General features: G+C 51.2%; 2 protein-coding genes across 2 annotated transcripts in view; one reads left to right on the top strand and one right to left on the bottom strand.

Annotated features, from left to right (window-relative positions):
• Positions 1 to 1,901, top strand: part of MPPED1 (metallophosphoesterase domain containing 1) — a gene marked incomplete at its 3' end in the record, with an annotated part of 61,808 nt that extends 59,907 nt beyond the window's left edge. Inside the window, exon 6 of the mRNA XM_081248677.1 lies at positions 1,783 to 1,901. Within this exon, the coding sequence (XP_081104803.1) occupies positions 1,783 to 1,901 (119 nt within the window). The remainder of the gene's footprint in view (positions 1 to 1,782) is intronic.
• Positions 1,902 to 15,776: 13,875 nt separating this feature from the next.
• The window catches only part of EFCAB6 (EF-hand calcium binding domain 6), a 212,234-nt gene continuing 200,746 nt past the window's right edge, over positions 15,777 to 27,264 (bottom strand). Inside the window, exons 25-29 of the mRNA XM_081247831.1 lie at positions 25,486 to 25,716; positions 24,022 to 24,175; positions 21,759 to 21,943; positions 19,073 to 19,222; positions 15,777 to 16,217 (exon numbers count right to left, since the gene is read on the bottom strand). Of these exons, the coding sequence (XP_081103957.1) occupies positions 16,095 to 16,217; positions 19,073 to 19,222; positions 21,759 to 21,943; positions 24,022 to 24,175; positions 25,486 to 25,716 (843 nt within the window). The 3' untranslated portion in view covers positions 15,777 to 16,094. The remainder of the gene's footprint in view (positions 16,218 to 19,072; positions 19,223 to 21,758; positions 21,944 to 24,021; positions 24,176 to 25,485; positions 25,717 to 27,264) is intronic.

Below are 27,264 nucleotides of genomic sequence, written 5' to 3'. Positions count from 1 at the left end.
TCTGGCAAGACTTAGAAGTAAGTTTTACTTCCTTGGAGCCCTGCAACTCTGCCGTGCCTCCTCCACCCTGGGAAGTCTTCGGAGATGGCTGGGGGCTTTTTGGAGGAGGGGACATTTGGATGTGACGTGGAGGAGGTGTTCGATTTGGGGGCACACTGTGAGCTCCTTACAGGGCAGGTGGCCCTGTCTTGTTGCTCACATCCCTACGGCCTGGCATACAGTAGGTGTTTAATGGATGGGGAGGGCTGCCTGCCTGCCCAAGGGGCTTTATTGGCATCTCCCCCCACCCCTGCCCCCCACACACAGACAGACGTGAGGTTCTGCCTTCTGTCCTGGGGGGCAGGACCCCTTGCTATGTCCACATCACCTCGGAAGAGTGGGCAGGGTGGCCATGAAGGTGACTGGCGATGTCGGCTCCAGCCTTGACTGCCCCGGCCTGTCACTGCACAGGGCTTACCTCATTAGACCTCAGGCTTCCTCACTGGAGTCTGAGTTCACCAGTTTGACAGATCCCTCCTTTCGCTCCTTTCGCACCTTTATCCCACCTGTCCAAGGCTTCCCGGTCCCATTGTCCCCTGCCAGGAAGCACATGGTTTTCCCCCAAGCTTGTCTCCTGGCCTCCTGAACTTTGGGCCAGGGCCTCTGGGACTCACATGGCTTGGTCCACATCAGATCACTTTCCAGCTCAGAAGCAAATAAAGCTCAGACCCTTCCCTCTGCATCATGCGGTCAGGGGCAGGCGTGATCAGACCTCTCCAGCCCCAGGGAGCTCACAGACTCCTGGGCAACAGATGAGCCATCCAAGGCAGAATCCGAAAGGTCATGGGAGAGGTGGACAGCTCTTCTGCTGTGGGATAATAATAACGGCTGTCATTTTCTGTAGACCTACTGTGGGCATGTACTGCCATCAGATCCAAGGTTGTGTGTGATCCAAACCACACCCCTGCATGACTGTACAAGAAAAATGCAGGCTCCAAAGAATGGGTAGCCTGCACAGAGGAGGGGAAGTGTCCCTTTTGGCTTGGAGGTGAGCTGAGCTCAAGACTGAGGAGGATTCTTCCCACCAGTAGATGTGGTGGGAAGAGGGTATGTTTGGGGACAGAGGTGAGGAGAAGAAAGTACCTGACAATGATGGTGGTGATGATAATGATGGCTACAATGATGGTAGTGATGATGGAGATGGTGATGATGGAGGTGGTGATGGTGATGATGATGGTGGTGATAATGACAGTGATGGTAATGATGATGGTGATGGTGATAATCATGGTGATGGTGATGATGGAGGTGGTGATGGTGATGATGATGGTTGTGATAATGACAGTGATGGTAATGATGATGGTGATGGTGATGATCATGGTGATGGTGATGATGGTGATGATGGAGGTGGTGATGATAATAATGATGATGATGATGACGATGATGAGATGGTGATAGTGACGATGATGGTGATGATCATGTTGATGGTGATGATGGTGATGGTGGTGATGATGGTGATGGTGATGATGTCAGTGATGATGTCTCACCATGTGCTTTCCAGGCACTGGGCCGAGCATGTGAATTATTATCTCATTTGCTGCTCACAGCAGGCTTGGGAGGAGCATCTGTCATCATCACCATTTATAGATGACGAGCCTGTGCTTGATGGTTTCAGTAGCTCGGCCCAGACATCTTCAGCCCCTTGTGGCTGAGTGCCCTCTGACTACCACACTCACAAGACCCCCCTCACTGCTTCGGGTCCTGGTGTCACCTCTCAGCCCTGACAGCTGTGTGCTTACTTTCTAGGGTATGGAGTCATGGCGGATGGGACAACCACCTATGTGAACGCATCTGTGTGCACTGTGAACTACCAGCCCGTGAACCCACCCATAGTCATCGACCTCCCCACACCCCGGAACTCCTGACTGCCCCCACCGCCCCAGCGCTTCCCACCCGCATCAGCTATGTACACCTAGCTGAGAGCACGGACCTCCAACCCCCCTTCCTTTCATGCAGACAGCCCGTCCGGCTGTGGGGACCAGCCCCGCAGGCGGGCTGAGGCCTTGGAATGAAGAAAATCACCCCTGACTCTTCAGCCTTCTGTCATTTGGAGTCAGGACCCTGCAGGTCCGTCAGGGGTTCTGTGCTCATTGCTGATTTCTGCGTGTCCCTTCCGTGTGTTCCTTGTTAAAGGACCTACTACACTCGTGGCCCTGTCCTGCTTGGGAAGTGACTGAATCTTTATCCTTCTCAGTTGGACACCCTCGTGGGTTTGGGAAGCCGCTGCTCTTGGACAGATTCTGGAAGTTCTGGCACAAAATCTCCTCACCGAGGGTCTGTGTGGCTACAAGCCTCAGGGTTGGGGGGTGGGAGGGTGTGTCGTAGCCTGAGTGCAGGCCGCCCTTCCGCTCCTTCCAGGCCTCCGAGGGAACGATCAGGGACGTCTCAGGAATCGGGCCGCACCTGGCCAGGCCGACCAGCCCTTTGCTTCATGGATCCCCCGTTTTCTTCTTGTGGGCATTTTTGCTGATGTAAACTGTGGCCTGAGCATCCCGGGCACTCGCTCGGAGCCTGGACTTGGGGGGTTGTTTCTACGGAACGAGCCTGATGAGGGCCCAGGACCAGCTGGAGGGTTCCCAAGTCCTGGATGCCCCTGGTCCCCTGGGGGCTGTGCTGCTCTGCAGAACTCAGAAGGCTGGGGGCTCTGAGGGCTGAGGCTGCCCTGCCCCCTGTACGTGCCCATACGGGTGTGGACACACACGTGCACACGTGCACACACACACACGTGTGCTCACGCCCCCTTCTTAATTTAATAAAGTGGACCCCGTGGTTCTCATCGCTGCCCTCGACTAGGTTCTGTACCCCAGTGGGATTTCCCTCGCCCTTCGGATTCTGGCTGCTGTGCCCACAGCCGAGGGAGGCTGAATGGTTCACAGTCGTGCTGCCGTGTCCCTGGGTGCCAGCTGGCGGCCCCCAAGGGAAGATGGCACAGAGACAGAGATGGGCTTGGGCTCCAGCAGCTCCACCCAGCGGGGGCTTCTTTTTCTTCTTTAAATTAGGACTGGGTGGTTGGGCTGAGTCTCTGATGGACAGAGAACCAGCAGGGCCTCGTTGGGGTGAGGCCACTGAGGCAGGATTAGCACGTGCAGGGTCAGATTCTGCCTTTATTTAAAATTTGGATATTTTGTTCGTCATAGATTTTTTCCCTGCATTAATTTTGATTTTTAAAAACATTGCATTAAAATAGTATCATTTATCTCGATCTCTGAGTTTTTTGGCGCCCCTTAGGTTGTACACCTGAGAGGAGGGCCCTGCTCACCTCCCCTTAGTCCCAGGCCTGGGACCAGCATTTAATGAGCCCTTTGCAGATACGATCTCATTTCCAGCAGTCTTGCAAGGTGGGTACTGCTGTCCCCCTTTTGGAGACGAGGAGATTGAGATCAGAGAGGTGAGGTAACCTGCCTGAGGGTGCACAGCTCAAAAGAGGCAGAGGCAGGGTTTGAACCTTGGTCTCTGGCTTCACAGCCCCTGCTCTCCCACCACTCAAAGCTCCTGCCCTACAAGGCAATGCACGGTCCAAGGCTCTTTTTTTTTTTTTTAAGGGTCCTATTCAGCACCTGTCTGGTTCATTTCTCATGGAGAGCCCCTGGAGTCTTGGAGGACCCTGTTCTCTGTGCCCAGGATCCCAGGAGACCATGATTCCTTCCCTACTCAAGTGGGGCTCCCCGTGGGGCGAGGGGCACCATCCAGGGAGCCCAGTAGCAGCACCACACTGGCCGAGGCCAGCTTTGCTCCACGGGGTGCAGGGTTTCAGGAATCCTTTTTGGCCCAAGTGGTTCCTGGTAGCCGGGGATGTTTACAGGGTCTCTGGGGACACCTCTGACGCACGGCGTGTGCGTGAATGCGTGGGGTGGAGAGGACTCCAGGCCCTTTCAGTAACCTCTACTGAATTTCTATGCGGACCAAGAACTATAAACTTAAAAAAAAATGTTTTTTTTCCTAAGGTACCTTCAGAATATGGTGTATTTTTATGTGGAAAATAAAAGTTATGAAGGCAGCTGTTACTTTAAAAGAAAATTCATTAAAAGTCCTCGAGGTATGAAAGATGATGGCATGCTCCTCAATCATTTCGGCATAACTTGATTGTGGCTGTAATTTTTTTTGTCAAGCATGTCAGACAATAAAGTCTTTGTAAAAAGAAAGAGAAGCCCTCCTGGTGCCTCTCTCTCTGTGTCTCCGGGTGTCGTGTGGGGCATGTAGGGGACGAGTGGCGTCCTCCCGGCCAAGTCCTGAGTCCTGGACTGAGTTCAGAGGCCAAAGACCTTGCGTGTGCCGATGACTGGCATCCTTCTGCTTGCTCCAGCTTCCCTCAGAGGTGGTTGGCACGTGCAGTTCTGTGCCTTGTTGTGTTCAAATAGCTGGAGCACATCGTCCCCCCAAAACAGAACATCTCGAAATGGCCTTAGCTCTAGCCTCTTCTCTAAGCAGCAAGTTCCAATCCAGCCCTTGTCACACTAAGGGTCCTGGTGTTGCCCAAGAAAAATACTGGCAGGTATAACAACTCCAGTTCCAGAGCTCCCTATGCTGTAGAAGTTCTGCCATTTTCATCCATCCATCAACCCATCGATCTATCCACTCATCCATCTACCCAACTGTTCACTTACCCATTGATCAATCCGTTCCTCCATCCATCCATCCATCCAACCACCATCCATCCCTCCATCCACTCACCCATCCATCCATCCAGCCCACAGACATTCACTGAGCACCTCTCTTGGACCTGGCTTGGAACAGGGATGTGGCAGTGGTGGTAGTGATAGATTTAGGAGGTAGATTTAGGAGGTAGGGGCGTGGGGAGACAAGGATGGTAATGGGTGTTGGCTGCCCATCATGGAGGGGACACATGGGGCAGGAAGAACAGGTTGGAGGAAGGGTGTTGAATTCTGTTTGGGATTCATGAGCTGGAGGTGGCCTTGGGATATGCAGGGGGAGGTGTCCAGTGGCCGGGGATGGGGGGTGATAAATGGGCCTGGAGGGGAGGAGCCTCTCTGGAGACCTAAATTTGTGGGTCATAACCAGAGCCATGGGGCTGGGGGAGCAGGCTGAGGGAGCCCATGATGGCATCAGCCCTCAATGACCCTCTCCTGTCCTCAGACTGGCCCACCTGTAATATGCCCTTCCAGAGAGTTCCCCTCCACCAGAGGCTCACAGGTGCCTACAACGACCGGTCCTGGGCCTTGCGTCCCCGTCCATAGCCCGTGGAGAGGAGGTGCTCTATTTGAGGCACCCCTTCTGCTACTCTCGGCCATTGTGTACCTGAGCAGGGGTCCCAGGCAGGGGCAGGGACGCACCGTGGCTGCCGCTGCCTCTGGTAATGCTGTCGCATTGCAAGTGCTGCTTATGTGCCTGGTACCTGCTCTGCTGACAGGCAGCAGCTGCTAAGCTCTGAGCTGTGTGCTCCTGCTGCCTTCAGTGTAGATGGGCTCTGATGTGTCCGGGGTTTACACAGTGGTGCAGGTGGTTCAGCACTCTGGGCTCGCTCATGCTTTACAGCCATCTTTCCCCAGGTGCCCCTGTGGCCCGATGGGACGATACAGGATGGGGTCCCTGGTGACGCTCCTATTGTCCCTGGGAGCCCGGTGGGCAAATCCAGCGAGCTGCCTCCGCTCCCTCTGCCTCCACCCTTGTGGGGAGCTCGTTCTCAGGGAGCCCAGGCCCCAGCTGCTTTTTCTTGCAATTCAGCTTCTATGAAGCTGGTCCTTGAACCTCCAATGGGACCAAATTGCCAGGCCTTTTTCTTCCAGGAGACCCCTGCTCTACCCTCCTGAATAAGCTAGCAGAGGCGACAAGCTCTGGGGACCCAGGCTTCATCCAGTGCTCTCCCCTAATGCCACCCACAGCTCCTAGCTGGGCCCAAACCTGCCTGGCCAGCCGGGGGTCTCATCACAGAAGATCTTAGACACTCCAGGGGGCCCTCAGCCCCACCCTCCCCTTGAAGGCATGGACTGCGAAGTCCTCCAAGATGTGAGAATTAGGCCCTGCTGTCTGGAAGCTCAAGGGGTGCTTTGGAAGGCTCATCTGATCCCAGGAAAGAAGCTGAACCCTTCAGCTGTTACATGCTTGGGGTCCAGTGAGTGGCAGACGCAGTCAGGCTTGAGGACCCCAAGGAAGATCAAACCCAGGGTGCAGGGGAGATTAGAGAAAACTTCCTGGAGAGGGAGACTGGCTGGGCCCTGAACAACAGGAAATGATTTCCCTCTTTAAAAAAAAACCTTTTTATTTTGAAATAATTTTAGATTTGCAAAGAGTTGTAAAGATGGTACAGAGAGTGCCCACATACCCTTCACTCAGTTTCCCCTAATGGTAACATCTTATATTCCTATGTTACATTTATCAAAACTAAAAGATTAGCAGTGATATAAGACTATTAGATCTTCATTTGGATTTTTTAAAAATAAATTTATTTATTTATTTGGCTGCATTTGGTCTTCGTTGCTGCTTGTGGGTTTTCTCTAGCTCCGGTGAGCAGGGGCTGCTCTTCATTGCGGTGCGTGGGCTTCTCATTGCGGTGGCTTCTCTTGTTGCGGAGCACGGGCTCTAGACACGTGGGCTTCCATAGTTGTGGCACGCGGGCTCAGTAGTTGTGGTGCACGGGCTTAGTTGCTCCACGGCATGTGGGATCTTCCCGGCCCAGGGCTTGAACCCGTGTTCCCTGCTTTGGCAGGCGGATTCTTAACCACTGCGCCACCAGGGAAGTCCCTGGATCTTTTTCATTAACGTCCCGTCCACGAGACCATGTTGCATTTAGTCATCGTGTTTGCTTAGCCCCCTGTGGTCGGCAATATTTTCCCCGCCTTTCCTCAATTTTCATGACCTTGAAAGTTTTGAAGAATACTGTCTATTTTGTAGCCTGCCCCTCAAGTTGGGTTTGTCTGATGATTTCTCATGATTTGTCTGGGGTTGTGTGCGGAGGTGATGTGTCCTTCTCAAGGCGTCATATCTGGGGTAACATGAGACCACCGTGACTTATCACTGTGGATGTTAATCTTGATCACATGGTTACGGGATGTCTGCCAGGTTTCTCCACTACAAAGATACCAGTGTTCCTTTTCCATACTCAGTTTGTTAGAAATGAGTCACTAGTCCAGCTCACACTCAAGGAGAGGGGAATGAAGCATCAAAGAATCTGGATGTATGATAAAATCACCACATTAATTAATACCTATTTGGAGGAGACATTTCAAGGCTATGCAAGCCTCCTAAAGTTTTGCCCACTAATTTTAGCATCCATCCGTGGATCTTGCCTGGATCAGTGGTTACTGTGGTGTTCTCATGGTGATTTTCTATTTCTTTTTCCCTCCTACATTTATTATTTGGAATTGTTCTGTAAGGGAGATTTGTCCCCTCTCTGTCATTTATTTATTTACAGCAGCATGGATATTCTTTAGGTTAGGATCTCATGCTATCATTTATTTCATTGGTCAAATTGTTCTAACTTTGTCCATTTGGGAGCCCTTTCAAATTGGCTCCTGTGTTCTTTTGACATATTCCTAGTTTTTGTTTGTTCGTTTGTTTGTTTCACTTTCTTGCTTTCTGCTCCAGGCTCACCTTGTATTTCTCTTGCCCCAGTGCTAGCATCAGCCACTTCTCCATAGAGTTCTGGCTCCTTTTATTTAGAAACTAAGATCTGGATTGTAGATGGACTGGTTGCTACTATCACTATTTCTAGACCCTCTTAGTGGACAGAGCTAGGAAATATTTGTAGTATACTAATCCATGTATACATACACTTATCTATCCCTGCCTCTGTATCCGTCCGTCCATCCATCCACCTATCATCTATTTATCTCAAAATAAGCATTAGTTCATACTGACAGCCTCCCCTCTGACGCTAACCCAACAATGCAGAATTTACTCTTGCCTTGCTGCCTTGCCCATTTGTAACTTTTTTCTTTGACAATCAGAAGCCTGGCTCCCATATCTACAATCAATTTAGGTATTTGTTTGTCCCTAGGATACCTACAAAGCACATAGTCTCAGACTGCTGATCTGTACCCCTGTAAGAAACATCGTTACCAACCAGAGTACAGGGTTCATGTGCAATCTTTTTGTCTTTAGCTTTACAGTCTAAACTCTGTTTTCCAAGGTTAAATTGGTCAGCTCCTTTCTCCCCACCTAATCAGTGAGGTTTTGTCACATATTTGCAATACAATTAGATCCTTTAGTCACAGTCTGCATTCCATCCTGAGACTCCCTGCCACACTATTGGCTGTTTCAAGTTTGCATACAATAGAGTTCACTCTTTGTAATGTACAGTTCTATGGGTTTTGACAAGTACTTAGAGTTATGTATCCAACACACCAGTACTATAGGGAATAGTTCCATCACCCGAAAAATTCCTTTATTTGGCCCCTTTTTAATCACACCGTTTTCAAAATAGCTGTATGGTTTTGTAATCCTATGGGCAATAAATGAGTATTCCTGTTGGTCCACATCCTCACTGGAATTTGGTATTGTCAATTTAAAATTTTTAACCAAATCTAAAAAAAGGCTACAAATGAATCTATCTACGAAACAGAAATAGAGTTACAGATGTAGAAAACAAACTATGGTTACCTGGGGTTAAGGGGGAGGGAAGGGATAAATTGGAAGATTGGAGTTGACACATACACACCACTATATATAAAATAGATAACTAATAAGGACCTACTGTATAGCACAGGGAACTCTACTCAATACTCTGTAATGGCCTATATGGGAAAAGAATCTAAAAGACATTGGATATATGTATATGTATAACAGATTCACTTTGCTGTACACCTGAAACTAACACAACATTGTAAATCAACTATACCCCCCCAATTTTTTTTAATTAAAAAATTCTAACCATTTGAGTATGTTATATCTCATTGTGGTTTTAATTTCCATTTCTCTGATGACTAATAATGTGGAACATCTTTTTATATGTTTATTTGCCATATTTCTTTTGTGAAGCACCTGTTCAGATCTTTTGTGCCCTTCTTTAAAAACTAGGTTGTTTTTTTTCTTGTTGTTGAATTTTAAAGTTCTTTAGGCACTGGATACAAGTCCTTAATTGAATACGTGATTTGCAAATCTTTTCTTCCAGGCTGTAGGTTGTCTTTTTATTCTCTTGACGGTTTCTCAGAGCAAAAGTTTTAAATTTTCATAAAGTCCAGTTTATCGATTTTTTCTTTTATAGATTGTGTTTTTGGTGTAGCACATTGACAAACCCAAGGTCATGCAGATTTTCTCTGACGTTTTCTTGTAGAAGTTTTATGTTTACATTTGGGTCTATAATGCATTTTGAGTTAATTTCTGTGTAAGGTGTGAGGTATGTGACAATTTCATGTTTTTTCAAATGGACACTATTTTTCCATGGAATTGCCTTTGCACATTTGTCAAAAATCAGTTGACTATGTTTGTGTGGGTTTATTTCTGGTCTGTGATTCTGTCAAAATCATATTCTCCTGATTACTATAATTTTATGGGTAAATCTTGAAGTTGGGTAGTATGGGTGCTTCAATTTTGCTCTTTTTCACAGTTGTTTTGGCTAATTTAGCTCCTTTACATTTTCATATATATATATATTTCTTTTTTTTAAATAGATATTTATTGGAGTATAATTGCTTCACAATACCATGTTAGATTCTGTTGCACAACAAAGCTAATCAGCTATATTCATACACATGTCCCCATATCCCCTCCCTCTTGAGCCTCCCTCCCATCCTCCCTATCCCACCCCTCTAGGGTCATGGATGACTTGACGTATAAATCTTGCTGAGATTTTATTTATTTATTTATTTATTTATTTATTGCGGTACGCAGGCCTCTCACTGTTGTGGCCTCTCCCGTTGCGGAGCACAGGCTCCAGACGCGCAGGCTCAGCGGCCATGGCTCACAGGCCCAGCCACTCCGCGGCATGTGGGATCTTCCTGGACCGGGGAACCCGTGTCCCCTGCATCGGCAGGCGGACTCTCAACCACTGTGCCACCAGGGAAGCCCTCTTTTTGTTCTTTAGACATGGGTTCCTTTGTATATTTGAATATATTCAAAAAAGCTGATTTAAAGTTTTTGTCTACTAAGTCCATTATCTGGGCTTCCTCTGGGGCAGTTTTTATTGATTACTTTTCTTCCCCTGTGTATGGGCCATACTTTCATGTTTCTTTGTATGTCTTAAAATTTTTTGTTAAACACTGGTCATTTAAAATAATGTACTATAGCAACTTTGGAAATAAGATTGTCCTCCTCCAAAGGTTTACTGTTGTTGCTGCTTATTGAAGTTGTTTATTAGTGACTTCTCTGAAATAATTCTATAAAGTTTGTATTCTTTGTCATGTGTGGCCATTGAAATCTTTTCTCAGGTAGCTTAATGGTTAGCTAATCATTAGGTAGAGATTTCCTTAAACACTTGGAACCAGTAAATCTCCCAATCTGCTGCTGAGCTCTGTGTGCATTTTGAATCATGCCTTCAACACTCAGGTATGGAGCTGACAACTCTGCTTTAGCCTTGATTTCCTGCTTGTGCAGAGCCTTAGGGTCAGCTAGAGATGACAGCTTAGGGCTTTCTCATGTCTTTTCTGAGCAAGCACACATCCCTGGGCATGTGCCCAGCCCTATGCACATACATGGCCTTCTAGATTCCCAGGAATATCTTGGGAACTTTCCAAACCCTCTTATTCCTCAGCTTTTCCTTTTAAGCATTCTGTGTAATCTATTGGTTACCCCAGCTGTTATCTACTGCTTCAAGCAGCCGCAAAGTTAAAACATTTGTGTGTAATTGTTTTTTGACAAACGTCCCCTCCCCTACTCTGGGGGAAATGTTTTTTCAGACCTGTAACTGTGCAGTCTCTGAGTCAGTTCACGTACAGACAGTCTTGCAAATGAGGTCTTCCAGGGAATCACTAGGCAGGTCAAATAATGATAATTCTTTGGGAATGAGGCTTTGAAAGTGCTCCAGCTCTATTCTGCTCCCTCGAGTGACTGCCACTCTGCATTGAGAGAGCTGTTATTTCTCAAGGCTACTGTGGAGCTGGAAGTGGCTGACTGGGCTAGGACAAGTTAAAATGCCACAAAGCTTGCTGTCCTTGCTAGGTTTCAGGTGTTTTTCTTGAATAAATGTTCCTTGGGTTCTTGCAAATCTTCGGTTAAGTTCTAGAATTCTGAAAAAGTTGTTTCTAACAATTTGGAGGAGAGACGTGTCAGAGGTCCTTATTCTTCTAATTTCAACTCTATGATTCCATCTTATCTCCTGTATTGACTTACTAACTTTTGAAAGTATATATAGCTTTTAACTTTTAAAACTCTCCCTCCCTCCCTCTCTCTCTCTCTCTCTCTCATATGCATATGAGAATCTTATGTATATAAAGGAATCTTGCCTGGTCCAATAAGCTTCTTTTCTCTGTAGTTTAGGGTCTTTCACTAATTTTGGAAAATTCTCAGCTATTATTTATTCAAATATTTCTTCTGCCCCATGTTCTCTTTCTTCTTCTTAGTTTCCAATTATGTATATGTTAGACCATTTTACATTGTCCCACATCTCTCTGATATTTTGTTATTTTTCCCATTCTTTCTTCTCTTTGCATTTCAATTGGGGTACATGTTATTAATCTATCTTCAAGGTCACTCATTCTTTCCTTGATTGTGTTAAGTCTACTGATGAGACTGTCAAAGGCAATCATTATCTTTGTTACTGTTTTTCATTTCTAAGATTTCAATTTGATTCTTACAGTTTCCACCTCTCTGCTGAAACTTCCTGTCTGATTATATGTGTTGTCTACTTTTTCTGCTAGAGCTTTAACATACAAATTGATTATTTTAAATTTCTTTTCTGATAGTTTAAAATCTGTGCCAAATCTGAGTCTCATTCTGATGACTGCTTTGTCTCTTCACTGTTTATTTTTTTTTCTTTTAATTGCCGTTTGGTATGCCTCATAATTTTTTATTGAAAGCTGGACATTTGTATAGCAGAGGTCAGCAAACTTTTTCTGTAGAAAGTCAGATGGAAAATATTTTAGGCTTTGTGGGCTACACACAGTCTGTCGATTCTTGTCCTTCTTGCTCTTGTTCCCTTTCTCCTCCTCCAACCTTTTAAAAATGTGAAAATCGTTCTTAGCTCATAGACTGTATGAAAATAAGCCACAGGCCCTATTTGGTCCACTGATTGTGATTTGCTAACTTCTGATACAATAGAACAGTAGATGCTGAGGTAAGTATTTTTTACACTTGGAGAAGAATATGTCTTTCTTTCTGTTAGGACTTCAGTGTGGGGCTTGGGTTGATCTTGTCAGGAGTTGGGCTGCATTGAATTTTGCTCACAGCTTGCCTTTGGATCTTCCTTTGTGCTGCTCCCTGGAGCGATGGGCTCCTGTGGCTCTCCTAGCTGTTTCCCCTTTCATTTTATTTGATGATTGTCGGTGTGGTGGTAGAGGATGGGGTGGGGGCTTCTCTGAGGTTCTGATTTGGCCTTGCATACTGTGAGCCTTCATGAGTGCCCTGCCCCTCCTGCAGATGTAATACAGGGCTTAGTATATATTTCTGCCCTCCTCCACCTCCAGGAGTAGAGCTCGTTCTGCCCCCTTGCCTGCACTGGGTTCTGTCCGGTGCCCGCAGGCTATGGTTTTGCTGTCCTTTTCTCTGCATATGGAGCTTTCTGCTCCCTTTGAGGGATGGGGAGATGGGTTCTGGCAGAGTTTCAGCTGTGGCTGCTGGTACCCTCTTCCGGCCACACCGCTGCACAGACAGGGACGGAGGAAGCTTCCTCTGGATCCTCCCTGATCTCTGTGAGCACCTGGTGAGCTTCCTGGAGGATGCAAACCCCTCTGTGCCAGAGCCCCCAGAGCCTTCACATTCTCAGGCTAGCCCACATTTGGTTTTGAGCAATCTGTTAAAAATGTCCAGCTGAATCCTCTTACTAGCTTATATGGTATTCTGTGATGTCTATCCCAGGTAAGCAAATGCTTGGGTCTTGTTTCTCCCTGCAGGCACCTGTCTATCTCTAAACTTTAGTGAATTGTTTGCACAGAGCTCCATTCTCAGGTGGGTTTAAGAAAAGTAGTTAATTTGCATTTTGTCCAGCTTTTCTTTTCTCATACAGGTGGGAGTGATGCTCTTTCCAGCTCTCTGCATCTCAAAGCCCCAAACCACAGGTGCTTCTCAAATCTCTGTTGTGTCATGCTTACTAATAGCTCATTGGCCAAAACAAGTCACGTGGCTGAGTGTGGATTCAAGGACTGGGGAAATAGACATTATTTAGCAACAGGAACTTCAAGGTCAAAAGCAAGGGACATGGATACATGATGGGGAGACAAATAGGGCCATTTGCTTTAATATGAGTTCTACTGGGGTGGAAAAATGGGCACTCAGTTCTTTCAGCACAGTAAGATCCAGAAGGGCTGTTGCTCCCAGCTGGGCCTGGCTCTGGGAAGGCTGCCCACCTGAAGACACCTGATCGGGATACAAGGACCCAGGAAAGAGAAGAGGGAGGGGACGGGTGGTCCCGGCTGGGAGCACGGTACTGCCTTTGGGAAATGGCCCAGCCCTCTTGGCCTCCCAGCGTTGACTCTGAGGGCTCTCAGCTGAAACCCTCCTTCAACCCCTTGCTGAAATTCTGTCCTGAAGTCCAGCTGTAGGCATAGGGCCAGGGCTCTTCAGGTTCCCATACCTAGGGCTCCCCCCACCAGCCCTGACCTCCTCTCTTTTGATTGTCTCCGACCTACCTTGTTGGGGGTTCTAGGAGACAGGTTTGGGTTTGACTCGTGGGGCTGGGCACAGACCGACTGGAGAACGAGCCCGAGGGCAGTGAGGTTGTCTTCATTTTGTAGATGCGAAAATGGAGGCTCAGCCCGAGAGGGAAGTTGCACAGGGGCCAGGGGATGAGCAGGGGGCAGCTGGACACCTTGATCCTCAGTCCAGCCCTGCTCTCTTGACTCAAGCTTGAAAGGGCCAGGCATTGGGAAAGCAGCTGCCCCACCTCTTCTGGGGTTAAGGGAGAGGGTGGCTAACAGCCCACTCGCCTGCAACCCTCAGCTCGGAAGCTCTGCTAACTCCGAGAGAAAACCCCACTGCAGAGCCAAACTCCTTCCACATGTGGTCCTCACAATGTCCTCTGAGAGGGGGTTGTGATTGCCTATTTTACAGATGTGGAAAGTGAGACTCAGAGGGGTGAAATGACTTGGCTGAGTGTCATGGTAGAGCTGGAACTGGAACCCCATCTCACTGACACCAAAACTACTCTGAGAATGTTTCAGGAGGGCTGGTGGCCAGTTGTGACCCCACTGAGTCCTGCTTCTGTGTCAGGATGAGCCACTTGCCTCTTGAGCCCCTTCTTGACCCAGAGACCCCCTAAGTCCCTCAACGACAGACCCACAGGCTGCTGAACAGCATCAGACGAAATGCGCAGCTCAGCCTGGGGAAGTCAGGAAGGCTTCCTGTAAGAGGTGGCTCTGCACTGAGTTTTGAAGGACAAGTTAGCATTCCCTGAGGAGCAGGTGCAGAGTGTGAGAGGCATCTCAAGAAGGTTGAAGCCAGGCACATGGGGTGGGGGCTGGGCACACAGGCGGGGTCCCGAATGCTGGGGCAGGGGCACAAGAGCAGGGCATCCTCCCACCCCCACCCCTTAGAAAGAAGAGCTGCTGGGGCCGAGGGCGTTCCTGTTCCACGGCACCGACTTGGGGCCAGCAGGGACCACGGCCCCTCCCTCCTCCCTGAACTCAGGCTGCCTTCAGGGCAACCCCTCCCCCTTCCCCGCAGTGGGCATCTTTGTCCTCTGAGCCTCCTCCAGGGCCCCCAGGTTCTCTGGGATCAGCCTGGTCTCCGATGCCCCCCTGCCAGGCAGGGGGGTGCCTGGCTGAGGGGCAGGAAGCAAGGAGCCGACTCCTCACTCCTCAGGCACCCCAGAGGGCGTCCTCCCCTCCTCCACCTGGGTCTCAGGGTCTCCATCTCTCCACTGGGGACGGAGACCCCATCCGGCCCGCTGGAGTGGCTGTGCAGCCAGCAGGGCTCACAGGAAGTTAGCTCTGGTCTGGCTTCCTAAGAACTCCCGTGGTCTCTGGTTAACATTTGACTCCTTCCCTGGTCAGCAGCCGTGTCTGTGTCCCGTGGGAGCAGGGAAAGGAGGAGGCGTGGCCATGGCAGTGATGGCCGCAGGAAAGGGGAGGAGAAGCCAAGGCCGCTGCCCAGGCCCTGGGAAACCCGCCCTCCGGTGGCTGGGGCCGCAGTGGGCGCTGGCCGGGCCTCCCTTTGAGGGAAGTGAGGTCCGCTGGCCGTGTGTTGCTCGTGTGTTTACTCAGGGTGACAGTGGAGGCTCCTTGTCCCCACCCCTCCCTGACAGCCCGGGGTCACACAGCTCAGGAGCAGTTCTCTTGCCTGCCTCTCCTGTTCCTTCCAGAACCTTCCAGAAGGCAGCAAACTGTCTCCCTTCCATCTTCTTCATGATGGGTGGAAAGGACTGCAGCAACTTAAAACTTCTCTTAGTTTGTCACACTCTGTCGTGTCCAAGCAAGAGTCTCTCCCGAAATGGGCACTGGTGGGTGGCTCCAATCAGCTGTCAGCTTAGCCAGGCCCTGGAAAGGCTGAGCCCCCAAAGAACACATGGGGCCTGACTTAGATGTCGGCCGCTCCTCCGTGACGTCAGGCTAGTGCCTGTGTCCCCAGGGGCAGAGAGGTGGCCCTGTGGACAAGCCCAGCAGGGGCACAGATGTGACCCAGGTCGAGGAAGTGCTGTGGCGTCCCTGAGGCACCCAGCAAGCTCTTATGAATAAAACCTTCAGAAATTCTGAGTTTTGAATTTATTGTTGGTGGTTCTTTTAAAGTCTCAAGCATCATTCTTGCAAAGACTAACATTTTAATTTGCTCAAACTAACGAGGGTCCCGAGGCTCAGCGGGGCAGCCCTGAGGCCCTCTGGAAGGCCGCTGCTGATGCTAGAGCCCAGCGCTGGGCCTGGGATGACCTCGGAAAGACGCAGGCTGGGCGTGGGTGTGTGCTCTGTTTTGGGGACGCTCTGGAAGTTCATGAGACACCCCGATGATAGATTTTACTAGTCTCGGGGACAGGCCCTGCAGTCCCCATCTGTCCACGCTGGGCTCGCAGAGCTGGCCCCCTACTGAAGGAAGGCCCGGAGGAAGTCGTTGTAGGAGATTTTTGAAGATAGCGTCTTGTCATAATACTCCAGGATGTGGAAGAACTCCTCCTCGGAGAGGTTGACGCTGTACTGCCTCAGGACCTGCAGGAGAGACGGGGAGCCCCCGCTGGTCTCGGAGCCACTCAAGGAGGCATGCGCCCATCTCTCCTCCTGCCCCGAGCCTGGACCGCCCACCTCCAGAGTTGCCCCCAGCAGCTCTCTCTCCCACTTCCCTTCTCCCCACCCCTCTTCTCTGCTCCCCGCCTCCCGCCAACAGGGCAGCCCCGTCCAGCAACACGGGTGCGGGATAGGAAGACTCCTGGATTTCCCTTCAGATGGGAGCTGCTGGGGTTCCCTACCCCTACCCGGCCCTCCCAGAATCGCCTCCCCGAAGGGTAGTGAGGCTGGTCAACGTGGAGAACGAGGAGGATGGATGGAGAGGAGGGGACTGGAGGAGAGACCTGGCCACAGGGCCTTAGCTAGGGTGGGGCCTCGGGGTGCGGCCCACCTGGGGAGGAGGACAGGCCCACAGGTGCAGGGTGCAGGGAGTCGTTATGACCCAACAGTAATATAGCCTGTGGCAGAGCCTGCTATTGCCCAACCAATACCGATTGCCCTTTCCCCTTCTGTAATCAGAACCCTGATTTTCTTCCAGGCTGCTGGGAGTCCACCTAAAAGAGGCGACATTTCTTAGCTTCTCTTATAGCTAGGTATGTTCTGGCCAGTTAAAACTAAGTGAGGGGTGCTTCCCTGGTGGCGCAGTGGTTGAGAGTCCGCCTGACAATGCAGGGGATGCGGGTTCGTGCCCCGGTCCGGGAGGATCCCACATGCCGTGGAGCGGCTGGACCCGTGGGCCATGGTCACTGGGCCTGTGCATCCGGGGCCTGTGCTCCGCAACAGGAGAGGCCACAGCAGTGAGAGGCCCACGTACCACAAAAAATAAAAATAAATAAAAATAAAAAAACTAAGTGAGAATGTTATGCGGGACTTCTGGGAAGTCTCTAAAGAAGAAGGGCATGCCCTCTTTCTCTCTTTTCTGCTGCCTGCAATGTGAAAATGATGCTGGGGCTTTAGCAGCCATCTTGGACCATGAGGCGACCTTGAGGCAGGAAGTCAGGTGTTGAGGATGGCAGAAAAAAATACAGATGTCCCCGATGACTGTCCGGCCACCATGCCAGCTCTGGACTTCCTACCTCTGGGATTCTTTTATGTGAGAGAGAAATAAACTTCTACCATGTTTAAGGTGCTGTTTTCTTTTTTTTTTTTTCACCTCTGTTATGTGCAACAGACAAATTTTAATAGATAGATACCCTATTAGATAAATATAAACATTAGGTTATACATTTCCCATCTATGTTTTGTGTTATAATTTGTTTCTCAGAGGGGGCTAGAAAGTGGGGCTAGAAGAGCCCGACGTTCCTCTGGGGCCGGCAGGACTGGCCCGGGACCATGGGGCTGAGGTCAGCTGGCCTGGCTATGGGGCTGATGGGCTGAGAGCACAAAAGGCGACTGAGCCTGGGTGTCCAGAGGGTCCCAGCACCCATCTGGTCTCAGGCTCTGGCTCTGCTGAGGGCAACGTCTCCGTTTCTATTGCCCTCTCCCTGCTGTCAGCCACCCTGAATTCCTGGGAAATTACCTGAAGAGGAGGAGACTAACAGAAGCTCACCCGCTTCCTTCCCTTCTCTGACTGAGAATTTTACTTGCCCCCAAAGTAAAGACAAACGCTGTGAGCTGGCTGCCACTGTGGGGCATGGAGGCCCCCGCCCAGCGACAGGCCTGGCCCCTGCCCACCGTGCATGGCACTGGGGCTCTAGGGGGCCCCTCGCCCTCCAGCGCCTTGCACGAGGCCCTTGAGAATGCAGCCCTGCCAGGCCCTCCAACTGCGGTTCATCTTCCTGCATTATTATTTAAGAAAAGCTTTTTTACTTAAAAAACTTTTTTTTAGCTGTTGAAGCACAGATAAATCTAAGGAACACATTTTTTTGTAAGTGCATTTTGAGGTCATAACCCCTTCTCTCTTTGATGTCTTGAGTGAGTTTTCTTCTTGGCTGTAATATTTGATTTTTAATCTAATGTTCTAGACCTCAATGATTTTCTGAACCTCAGTGGCCAGGGTGGGGATGCAGAGAGAAGAGGAGAGGGGGGTCAAGAAACTGCCAATCGAAGGATTCTACGTTATTCTGAACGTGGGAGTTTTAAGTCACCCCTGAGGGTGGCCCGCTTCTTTCCTCTGGGAGAAGCACTCCCAAGGTTCTGCAGGCTAAAGTCAAGCAAAGAGGCTCTGCTCTAGAGGAGCGGCTGCGGTGGGCCAGGCGCTCCCTCCAGACCACCGTCCTCCGTGGATGCTGGACTTTCTCGCGGGGCAGGGAAAGCACCAGGGCTCAGGCTCTGTCGGGAGAGCTGCTTGCCAAACCGCGTGGTGCGTGGTGGGCAGCCCCTCCCCGTGAGGGCAGCTGCGGGAGAGGGGAGGGCCGACCCCTGTGAGGCAGGGCTGGGGTCTGTGGGCCCTGAGTCGGACACCTGGGTCCCCGCCTCGGCCCCCCGATGCTGTCATTCTGCTCTGTGACCTTGCCGGCTCCCCCCATAACGACCTGGGATGGGACGGGGGCTGGGGAGGAGGCCTGGCCTGGTGCGGGGTGGAGTGCAGCCAGGGCTCCGAGGAGACACAGCAGCTGTAGTGCTGCCCCAAGGGCAGCGGCACTCAGGTGTTGGCACCAGGACGTCCCTGCAGGGTTCTAGAAACCCTCAGGGAGGAGAGCCTGGGGTCTGCAGCACAGGGACAGGTGCACTCGGCCCTTGACCACCTGGGGGAACCGAGGAAGTGAGGTCTGGGACAGCTGCCCACACCTGGGCCTTCCGCTGGGGGTTGGCGGATCCTTTCTGGAGGTTTTCTGGCCACTGGCATTTGGCCACTGCTTCCTGGTCAGAGGTCACAGCCACCCAAGAGCTGTGCTCACCTTCCTGAAATCAGCCACGCTTAAAAGCCCCGTCCTTCCCTCGTCGTAGGCCTTGAGTGTGTGCCGCATCGGCCTCCAGCAGTGCACAATTTGGGGTTGAATCCGCAGCAGAGCGGAGTAAAAGGAAGAAGTCTCAGCACCGCCTTCTTTCTGGGAAAAGAACCGAAAACCAAGAGGAGGTAAGAAAGGAGGTTTCGGATGGGAAGGATGGAGCGGACAGGCCATGGCCCGGAGGGGAGGGAGGAGGGCTGCCAGCTCCTGTCCTGGGCCTTGCTCCTGTCTTGGCCCCCTGCTCACTCCCCACCCCACGCTCCCAGCTAGAGTGGAGTTGGCAAGTGCCCCATCCCTGCTGCTCATCCTGGCATTACAAGTCCATGTGCAGGCTGATCACAAACAGCATCTCCTTTGCGCCTCCTTCCCCTCCTCCCCCACCCTGGGAGGAAGGTAGGTCTCCTCATCCCCATTTCCTGGATTGGGAAATGGAGGCTCAGGGAGGGTCCGCTTGACACCAACACCTGCCAGGCTGCCTCCCAGGGAGCCCCTCCCCATGTACTTGAGGGGAGAGCCAGGCAGATAACCGGCCAATTTCAAAATAGTCTGAGGGAAAAAAAGAGATTCAGCTGGGGTCTTCTAGTACGTTCTTATAATGAGCAGAGTTTTTTGAAAAAAAATCACAAGGTTGTAATTATATCTAGTAATTAGACAGTATACTACACTCTGATTATTTCATTTAGATGCTATTTATTAGATTGAAAATAAGATATTTTAGCACATTTTAGCCCCAAAGCACGTCTGAATATCACAGAGGTGGACTGTAGGCAGTAATGTGTAACACATTCTGGGAAAGTTTAATTTTTAACATGGCACTACATGAAACAAATTAGCACAAAGTTAAATTGCTTTCAATTTTTATATCATTTAGCACCTATGACAGAAACCAGATACCCTATAGCTTCGTTAGCTGCCAATTTATCCAATCAGCTGGTCAGCATGCCCGGGAAGAGGAAGGGATTGTATGCGCCCTAGCCCTTCCCATACCCAAGCTTGGCCTGAGAAAGGGTTTCCCATCCCAGCCCTGTACACCAACCCATCCAGAAGTCCTCCACCTCTAGAAGAGCCCTCAAAAGCAAAGCCCCAGCTCACTTCCACAGAGGGTGTCTCTGCTGTCAAAGTTGTAGAAAGCCCCCAAAGCACTAGAAAAGGCAATGGCCCTTTTAGCTACTCTGCCGGCAGACAGTTGGCATGGTGGGGCCTGGACAGCCTGCAGAGGGGATGGGGACTGGCACAGGGACCAGGCAGGGGCAGGGGCAGGCCCTGGCCACACTCTCTCCTGGGAAAGGCTCCCAGGGAGTCTCACCACCTTGTCAGTCATGCCCAGGATGGAAGACAGGACTAGCCTAAGCCACAGAGCGGAGGCTGTGGTCACGTCTGGGTGAAAGACCGGAGCTGGGGGGCAAGGCAGCAGCACACGGAGGCGAGCTGGGACATCTGCCCAGGGGCTCAGCACGCCTCCCCTCATTTACAGAAGGGGGAGCTGAGGCCGGGAGAGGTGGAGGAGGGCCAGAGCTGGCGGGGGCCTTGGAGGCTGTGCGGTCTCCATGGTTCTCCAGCTATGTTCCTGTGTCCCCTGACGACCCACCAAGGACAGTGTTTTCTCCACTCACAGAAGAGCTGAGCTGGAGAAAGAACTGTCTTCAGGTTCAGTTTTACTTCCTTAACTTGGCCTAAGCCTTTGATGCTACCCCTTGCTTGGCTGAACTAGAAACTATGCTAAGATGGGGCCTGATGTGGCACAAAGTGACAAATTCGGCTGCATGGAAAGTTTCTGCTATGGAATCCACTGTTTGCTGGGCTAAGCCGCCAGCGGTCTTAAGCCACCACCTGTGCTCTCAGGTCTGCCCCACACCTCTGGTCCCCGCAGCTGGGTCCTACGGCAGCTGGCAGCAGCTGTGTTTGCTCCCAGGTCGACAAGGCCAGTTGTACTTGTTTAATTCAATGTAACTGAATTCAGCGTTATTGATGATGGAATATGAGTGTGAAAAAGCCTTTTTCTACTTCATGGTGTGCAAAGACTCGAGAAAGGTGAGTCCGTGAACAGCGTGGTTGAAGTGGGTGTGGGTGAGAGTCACAAAATTACAAACGATTAAGAAAAAAGGTAAAAATCTAGGGCACAGGCCCTCCAGTTGCCATTTAAGCATCTTTAGGGTCTCATTCCTCTTCAAGGAAACAAGAAGAGAACTGTAGGCAATGCATCACAGGTGTAGTTTACGCAAGAAAGAGAAAGGGTCTCCGACTGGCCGCCCATACCAGGAGCAAGGTCAGCCCGTCTCAGACAGCTGATGAGTGAACAGGCGGTTACGTGTAAGTTACAGGTGCTTCCCTTTGCTGTGGTCCCACCCCACTTGCCTCTCCAGTGAACTGACCGAGACCCCCCGCTCCTGGTGGCCGTGTGAGCCGCTGACACTCTGCCCGACACTCGCCGCACAGAGGTGCCCACGGGCATGTGCCACCCGGCCAGTTTGAGAACCTGGGATCCAGGCTGCTGGTTCCCAGTCTGGGGTCTCCAGGCCTTTATGGGGCCACCGTTTGTATGAAGTGAGACAATGGGATTTAGGCCGAACTGAGAAAAATGAAAGAAGCCCGTTCAGCCCCAGCCCCACCCCTTTCCTCTGGACGATTCACGTACCATTTTATTCGCGTTCTGGATTTTCATTCTCTGCATCAGCGAGGTTTCCTTTGCTTTGAACAGGAGGACGCAGCTCTGAATGAAGTTGCAATAAGCAAACCTCCCGTTGTTCTTTAAGTCGTACTTGACGATGAGCTGCCGGCACTCGTCTCTGTTTACGTCCAGGTTGAATTTCTCCACGAGAGCTAAAGGCAAACATGTCAGTTCAGTTGGTGGCGGTCAGTTCACTCACTCGTTTGATCACGGCTTCATTCACTCACTCATCACTGGCTGAGACGCCCTGTGCTTGCTTCACAGGCTCATGGTTGGTGGCTGGACAGATATGGAAACACACAGGCACGCGACGAGGTAAGTGCGGCAAGGAGGGAGGGGACCCGCGTCCTGCTGGGCCCCCTCGGTCCTGGCTTTGCCTGCCGGCCCGGCTTTGCACGGTCACCGTCACTGTGGTCACAGCAGTACGGACACAACACCGTGGGGCTTACGAATGCAGGCGGGGAGAAGGCAGAGGGATGGTCCCAGCAGACGGGAGTCGGGGCAGAGCCAGGCAGGAGGGGAGAAGGGGAGGTTCCACATGCTGGGGTTGAGTCTGGCAGGGGCCCGACGGGGGGTCAGGGATTCAGACTTGGCCCCCGAGCAAGCATTTTCCAACTGTGCTTCTGAGATAGGCTCTCAAGGGTCTTCCGGGCTACACCAATTTATGCATTTTGAGTTTTCATTTTAATGATCTAAAATGTGTATTCTGGAATACACAGACCTCCCGGAAGAGACAACCGTCATGCGATTTGAGGGTTCGTGTCTGGCTTTCTGACGAGGGTCACGTCGATGCCACACTGGGAGTCCTCCTGGCTGCCCTGAGGTGGCAATGTCAGGATGTCAACACCCCCTTGCTTTGCACTAATACTTGTGCTCAGTCTTTTACTAGGTATACAGCCGAAGCTTCTTTTGGAGTCACAACTCATAATTGTAAGACAGGTAGGATAAGGATTTTAGTTTAAGCTGAATAAGCTGAGACTTCCATTGGACATCACGAAGGCAACAAAGTTTCTGGGAGTGGGACACTGTGCTACATTAACCGTTGAGGTTAGTGAGGAAAACCAGTGGATGTGGAATTTATAGACATGATGTCTTCAAACCAGCGCAGCCCAGAAGACGCTGCTGCACTTGTGCAAACAGGTTTCTTTGCCTTTGCACAGAGGAAAGCTGTAGGAGGGCACGGTGCACCCAGGACATGGGCGGGGGGACCCAAGGGAATGGCCACTAGATGCCTTGGAGGTTCCAATTTGCAGAAGGCCATCCAACACGTACAGGAAATACAGAATGACTTCTGAAAATTAATCTGTTTTTTTTTTTTCAGAGCACTGAAGTTTGGATGCACTGTGAGAGCCGCGGATGGGGCGCTTACGGGGGTTCACGGTTAAAAAGAAAAACAGTGATGATGGTGATGATGATGAAGAACCGCAAGTTAGGGTTCATCATGCTCAAAATCGAAAGAATTAACTAAAAAACAAGTGGGACGCAAACGTGCATTAAAACCCACATTGGTGATTTCGTTTCAGCGAAACATGTCACATCAAATCAATGTCACATCGTTGAATTATAACTGATTTCAAATTTTTACATTTAACTCATAAGTGTTTTTTTTTGGTGGGGGGGCGGGGTAGGAGCTGTTCACTTAAAGAGTTTACACCATAAAAGTAGTTTATGTTGACATAGGAGGTTCTCAGGAAAAACGCTTTCCTTTAAAAGGGGTCCATATATTAAAGAAGGTGGGGGTGGGGGATGGGCTGAGGGGGCTTTTAAGCAGAGGAGTGACCTGGTCAGGTTTCCCTGTAATGTGAAAGGTTGCATAAACAGTATGCCACAATTAGTGGGAGTGTACATCTAACCGGTCTTATCTGAAGGCTACCCAAGTGATACATGGCGAAAATCCGAATCAACAGGGCAGAGCTGGGTCCCCAACTGTCCCCTGCGCCCCGCCCATGTCCCACCTCCCTCAGCTCTCCAAGTCTGTCACCATTTACAACCTGCCCAGAGACCACAACCCAGCTTGCGGTTTCCCGTGCTGACTTGATCAAGAAGGTGTGGACCTGCCGGGTAGGGGCTGAGGCATTAGGAGTCCTTGTCCCCCATACTGGGGTTTACTGAGGTGCTCCCCGCCGGGCCCCTGTTGTGTCACTCCCCTGCCGCCACCATGAGGAGTGGACCTGTGCTGGGAGGTGACCCTGTATCCCCGGGGGCGGGGGGGGGAGGGAACGGGACGCACCCTGGAGCTCGGTGGCGGGGATCTCGCCCTCCTTGTTGGCGTCCCGCTCCTGGCACTCTCGCAGGAACTCGCGCCAGCAGCCCTGGATCTTCTTCCGCAGCTTGTTCTCAATGGGCTCGCAGTTCTGCAGCGGCGAGGTCGTGCTCGCAGGGGTCTAGCAAGATAGAAACCTGTCTTGTAACCTGAGATTCCACATGGAAGTAATAAGAGAAACTCACAGATAGGACTCAGGTGCAGGTTCACAGGCAGCATTTTTTCAGAAATAAAATGAAAAACAAAACAAAAATGGTAATGTTACCATTTTAACAGAAACAGTTTTGGAAACAAATATATAGCTGGCCCTTTCTGGCTTCTGGAGGCCTCCACATTCCTTGACGCGTGGCCCCGTCCCTCACCTTCAAAGCTGCAACTCCGGGTGGGTCTCCCCCAGACTGCATCTCTCCAGTGTGACCCTTTTGCCTCTGTGTCCCCAGTGACCGGCCCGTGTGATTACCTCGGGCCCCCCGGACACTCCGGGACAATCTTGTCTTGCATTCAGCCGATTAGCAACTTTAACTCCCTCTGCAACCTTGATTCCCCCTCGCCATGTAAGGTACACATGACAGGTTCTGGGGACTGAGGCGTGGACACCTTCGGGGTGCTCCTGACCCCCCTTCATTCTGCTCCACACACCACCTTTAACTCACTAAATACTTTCCTTACATGTTCACTGCTCTTGCCCATCACCCCCAAGATCGTAAACTCCACAAGGGCAGGGACCTGTGTTCATTCTCTGCACGTAGTAGGCGTGCGATAAACACGAGTTGACTGAAGTCCCGAGGAATGAATGAGTGCTCACCGCGCACGAAGCTCGGCGGTGGGTGTGTTCCTGTGCCCGCTGGCATCCCCTCAACAACCCTCCCCCGGAGACACCGTCAAGCTTCTTGCAGAGGAAGGGGAGCCCCGGCGAGGCTGAGCCCCTCTCCCAATCCCAGGCCGGGGTGGCTTGGCCCAGGTCCAGGGCCGCGCAGTCAGACACGCCCGGGTTTGAAATCAGCTCTCTCTGTGTCTAACAAGCGACCTGAGCCCACGAGGACCCTGCTTAGAGCCTCGTGTCTTCAACCGTAAAACGGGTGTAACAACACTTACCTTGCGGGTCCTGTGGCCCACGGCAGGGCTGTCCACCCCGGGGCATCTGCGTTCGTCTGAGATGATGCCCTCCGTGTGGCTGACATGCCGCCCCTGCCCCCAAGGTCCCTTCCTGCTCTGAATCCTCTTTACTCTTCCCTCCCACCCACCCCGTGCCCACAGCTACCTCCCCTCCCAGGCAGGGGACTGAGAGGACCCACCAGTGGCTCTTCTCCAAGCCCCCCGCCCCAGGCTCACCCTGGCCACCTTCTCGGTCACCCACACCCTGTGGGGACACTAGGACCCCAGCCCCGGCGGGACGTGGACCCAGTGCGACGCTGCGAGACGGGAACTCACGCAGGGGTGACTCCGCGGTTTGGACCCTGCTTTCAGGTCTCGAGTGGGCGATGACCCTGCAGACCTGCTTCTCTCTGAGACCTCGGGGACGCTGCTCCCTCTCTGGGCCTTGGCCGAATCTCCCGGGGCCGGCGGCGGGGCCGCCTTCTCCGAGCTGAAGCTGCTCAGGAAGTCCAGGTACTGCAACCTTCCCTTGGCGTCGACAGGCATCTCGTCCCAGAGCCTGTCAAACTGGCAAAGAAGCAGAGGTCACCATCCAGGGTTAGAGGCAAACCCTCAGAAGCGGGGAAGAAGCCAGCGAAGAGGCGCTCTCCTCCGCAGTGGTCCAGGGCCCACGTCAAATGAAAAATTGAAAAAAGAAAAACACCCATCCGGCTGTGGCTTCTTGGGAAAACAGACATGGGAGGATTATCCATGGCTTCTGCAGGACATTTTTTAATTGAATTGGGCCCTTAGCGAGCACTTTAAGGCCATTATGTCTTGTGATTAGTCACAGAAACTGAGCTGCAGGACAGAAGAATGTTTTAGGAGAAAATGCAAATCAAGCCCCAGCCCACCTCGTTCCCCAGGAGCCCAGCCAGGCTCCTTCCTGCTCCTGGAAGGCCCCCTGAGCCCTGCAAACAACGCACAGGTGCTGCAGCCCTCAGCCACCGCAATTTTTCTCACCCTCAGGGCAAACAATGTCTTCTCACACGATGAAAAGGGAGGCATCTGGAGAACAGCGGAAGTTTACGGTTTTGTGTCGGTGCCGTCTGATGTCACGGGCTGGGTCAGGGCCACACGCGGCCCAGCACGGATGTTGCAAAATGACTCAATGCCAAGTGAGCCGCCCTTGATGACTCGAGGGCTTCAGGGGGCCGAGAAGATGGTAATTTACTTCCAGTTTGCTTTTTCACAGCCCCCGAGGCCCAGTGCAGCTGCCTCTCCACCCCTGAGGCCGTGGGAGGGATGTTCCTACCCTATGCCTGAACTTGGTCAGAAACCCGCTTGGCTTGTGGGCTCCACTGGGGTTTTCCAGAAGCATATTAAAAGGGACCATGTCCGGCTCTACTTGAAATTCTGGAAATGAAGTACTGAGGGGTGAGGAAGAGAGGGAGAATATTCCAGGCCCTGAGAAGGGAAAACGGTTTAGTTTGGTACAATATTCTTGATGTGTTTTAGCTTTTTATTTCAAAATCATTATAGATTTGCAGGGAGTTGCAAGAATGATACAGAGAGGTCCTCAGGGACCCTCCACCCAACTTCCCTCCAAGGTTACATCTTACGTAACAACTTCACGTGTGTGTGTATAGTTCAGTGTCATTTATCACACCTGTAGTTTTATGTTGTTTTAATTTTGATCAATGAGGGAAAACTACTCGGTGGAGTGGAAGTGAGGGTTCCTGAGAAAGTGACCACACGGGCTCAGACAGACCTCAGCATCATCATCAAGGGCAGTAACCCCCGCACCGGTCTCCTCCAGGGAAGTTTTCCAGAACCACTGGGCAGATCGGAGCCTCTTCTCTTCCTTCTGGCATCCTGATGAAACCACCCATGAGGTGACACCTAGCCTGGCTGAGAGACTCCCCGAAGGATCCTCTGAGATTCATCTTTAAATGCCAACCATCTTGCAAAGGTGCTAGCACACAGTAGGTGCTCAATACATGTTTTTTAATGGCTGAAGATCTGTATCACATGATCAGACAATGGGAAGACCCTTTAGAAATGAAGAGGGATGGAGGGAAGGGCTAAACCGTGTTCCGATCACACCTCTCAGGAAGGGTTTTAAGGAACAGAGAT

The sequence above is a fragment of the Mesoplodon bidens genome, assembly GCF_964165515.1.
Source record: "Mesoplodon bidens genome assembly, chromosome: 11".
Taxonomy (NCBI): Eukaryota; Metazoa; Chordata; class Mammalia; order Artiodactyla; family Ziphiidae; genus Mesoplodon; species Mesoplodon bidens.
Note: the sequence above shows the minus strand (reverse complement) of the source record. Positions and strands in the feature narration are given on the sequence as shown.